The sequence below is a fragment of the Teleopsis dalmanni genome, chromosome X (assembly GCF_002237135.1).
Source record: "Teleopsis dalmanni isolate 2A chromosome X, ASM223713v2, whole genome shotgun sequence".
Lineage (NCBI taxonomy): Eukaryota > Metazoa > Arthropoda > Insecta > Diptera > Diopsidae > Teleopsis > Teleopsis dalmanni.
The window spans coordinates 83,789,219-83,792,752 of record NC_051848.1 but is presented as its reverse complement, the minus strand read 5'-3'; the positions used below and the strand labels follow the sequence as shown (position 1 = coordinate 83,792,752).

The 3,534-nt window shown below is 31.9% G+C and overlaps 1 protein-coding gene across 1 annotated transcript; it reads left to right on the top strand.

Moving 5' to 3' along the window:
* The first annotated feature begins 1,979 nt into the window (after positions 1–1,979).
* Positions 1,980–3,308, top strand: LOC119687283. The gene is made up of 2 exons (XM_038101544.1): positions 1,980–2,163; positions 2,238–3,308. Exons 1-2 carry the CDS (start codon positions 2,125–2,127, stop codon positions 2,940–2,942), a joined length of 744 nt encoding a protein of 247 aa, XP_037957472.1. The 5' UTR covers positions 1,980–2,124; the 3' UTR covers positions 2,943–3,308.
* Positions 3,309–3,534: the final 226 nt, after the last annotated feature.

The window sequence follows — 3,534 nt, the reverse complement described above, 5'->3', positions numbered from 1 at the left end:
ACAGTTCGTTTACGGCAGCTGTTGAAACCAGTTCACCTCAGTAGTGCGTTGCGAAATGTCTTCGACGGTCGTACGACCGTCCTGAAAGGCTTTGTACCACTCATAAACTTGAGTTTTCGATAAAACTGATTCCCCATAAGCCTTTTGTAGCATTCGCAACGATTCTGCACACGAAATTTCGTTCGAAACACAAAATTTGATGCAAACTCTTTGTTCAATATTTTTTTCCATTGTTTTTTTCGCAACGCACTACTGAGGTGAACTGGTTTCAACAGCTGCCGTAAACGAACTGTCTGACAAATCGCGCTCATTTTTGGCATAGTAATTGTCCTTAATTGCTGCCAAACTACATAAACTTAAAATATCGAAAAATATACAGCGCGCGAATTTTAAATGAGAATTTCCGAAAACTTTTCGGTCTTAATGTATGTGTGACTTTTTGTGATATGAATCTTTAAAAAAAAATTCACGTAAAAAAGATAAGGTCGCTTGAATAGGTAACATTTAAATCACCTAACCCTGTAGTTACAATACATAAAATATAAATTATAGATAATACACCGTTTTCTAGTATATTATTCCCTTGCTTAATTTCGTTTAGCCGTTGGTAAAGCCACAACAATGATCATCTAATTTTTAATACGAATTCCAAAGTAGCTATAAAATATTGGAAGAGGAAAAACTAAAAATCATCGATGTGAAACTGTAAAGATGAATAAACTTCACAAAAAGAAATCAAAAGAACGATAGACATAGCTCATTCTTTAAACTAAAGTTCTACTAAGACACATAAAATATCAAGATGTCTTCGATAATCCGATGATTCGATATTTAAAATTAAATAAACTACCATTTAAAACATGGAAATATTTCATAAAACATATTTAAGACTCAGTGAACAGAAAAAAAAGCTTAAAATAATAAACAAAGCAAGCAGGAGGCATTTAGACTTCTCTATAAAAACCGCAGTGTCTTTGCTGAGGAGTTCCTGACGTCAAACATTAATATGCTTAACAATGCTTAATAAATAAAAAACTATAGTCTTCTATATTATATCAGCTATTAAACACCTACAGTACAAGCAATATCTTGTTAAATATCTTGTTAAAAATGTCATATTCAATTAAGTTCTATGCAAATGCATAGAAATTTCTACTTCTGGATATTTTCCACTTGCCTTTCGGGTCACATTGACAGATTTTTAAGAAGCAGTGAACTATTGTCAAAGAGAGTAAGTACAACTAGTATTGTTCAGACAAATGATAAGAGATATTGTTCAGATCTGAAAACAGTCATATGTGTAAGTAATTATTATGGTTATGGTCCAATCCCAGTCACGAATTATTACGAATCATTCAATTATGTATAGATAGGTTGATAGACGAAAACTGATATAAAAACATGATTGGACACGGAATATGAAAAGGCACTACAGTGTAATCAATACGATAGAAAATAATAATATTGACTAAATTACCGAAAATAAAAACAGTTATGAATTTGTTTAGAAATTTGTGAAAATATTAAATAAATCTATTCATTCGTCTTTTTCAAAGATGAGTCCAAGCAATGAAATATTAATACATATAACTTATCCACCAACGTACACTATATGTATGTAGAAGACAATTATCTCCATGTGAATAAAGAAAATCCTTCTCTACAGCAATCATGATCGCATCTTGTCTTACAGGTTGGTCTGTCCAAAACGAGAACCGTATTCAACCTTCTTATTAGTTAGCTTAGAAGTGATGACATCGAAGAGGAAAGTACATTTGTCTCTATATTTGTCCAACGTATAATGCAAAAATAAATACGGAATTCTGACGTCAGACGGCAATATAGAGATTCAATTCAATAACTGATATGACATTATAAAAAATAAAAAGTAATATTAAATTTTTAATCACAAAGCAACCGCATTTGAAAAAAAAAAATATTAAATTGTAAAATTGAAGAAACTTCTGCTTCATTATTTTTTATTTTTTAGTAAAATTGTGATATAATTTTCCTTCCGGCAAAAAATACTAAAATACTAAAATATGACATTCGTTTAAATCAAATTTCATTTACTCATTTGACAAAAATTAAACCAGAATCAAAATTGCATTGTAGAAGAGCAAAATGTCGAAGAGTGATAGCGAACACCGTTTACCGAAAAAGGTCAGTAATTTAATGATAATATTTCTAAGAGTAAAGTACAAATCTCGTTTAAATTTTGTATTTATAATCCATAGACTGCATCAGAGAGCAAATTGGAACGTAGTTTATCGGAAACTGACAAACTGGTAGCTAATGAGGAGGAAAAAAAAGTTGATGATGATTTGAATATGCGCCATCATTCTTACCTACAAACTACGGAACTAAAGCTATCATCACAAGATGACCATAAAGCATTCCGAAATGAAGTAATACAAGACATTATCGCTATACGCCATCAAATAGATTACTTAGAGAAAAAAGTACGAAAACTTGAGGAAATGGTGTCTACTCTTGAAACAGAAAAAATTAACAAAGACAAAGTTGGTAAGCTTGAAAAATCTAATGACGAACACCTAGGGTTTCTTAAAAAAGAAAGTCAGAAAACTAACAAAGAAACACAGCTTAGGAATAGGAAAAAAGTCAGACGCAAACCTTTTCCTTTGTCTTTCTATCAAGGTCGGCCTTTGGACGATCTCTTTATTCCAGACTTGAGTAAATGTGGCAAAAAACGTACAGACTCACAGCTTGAAGATGAGCCTGAAACTGAATCTGAAGAAGAACCTGAAGAACGTAGTAACATTTATCTAAGATACAAAATACGTGAATACAATTTATCATTTATGTCTGAATCGTCCCTTGCGCTTAACAAAGAATGGCCGGTTCAGCTATATCCTTCGCTGTGGCCACAAAGAAATTTCAACGACAAGAAATGCGACTGTTTAAAGCAATTTCGTAAATAAACGAATGACGTTGTTATGTCCCTTCCTTCATTACATTTTTTTGGCTCTGTTGGTGTGAAATGGTATCATTGAGACAAGGTCTTCAAACTACTATTAACGAGTAAATAGCGTAACACTATGAATCGATCAACTAACCTGGCAGTTAGGATAAATTTGGAATTTGTGAAGGAAAGGCGACTATGTAGAGATAAGATGGACCACTAATGGGTATGAAATATTCACTAAAGATTTGCTTTGCAAGAGTGGACATTAAAGTTGTAACATGAGAATGAAGCAAGTAGGATTGATGTGCCAAAGTAGATAACGCAACAGTAAAGAACATAAACCTATTCAACATTATTTATAAAAGGATTAAATTTTGTTTTTGGATTGTAAAATTTCAGTGAAATTTTGTTTGTTTATTAATAAAATAATTCTTTTTAAATACTGTCTCATCTGGAATAAGTATCTAGTTCGAATGAGTCCGTTTACAGACTCAAACATTCTTTGCATTCGTAATTCGACGATCGCAGAGATGCAATCTAACTAGAAGTGATTGGAAACCTGACTGATAAGGAATTCAATACTCAAAAGTAATGAAAATCCTTAGTGG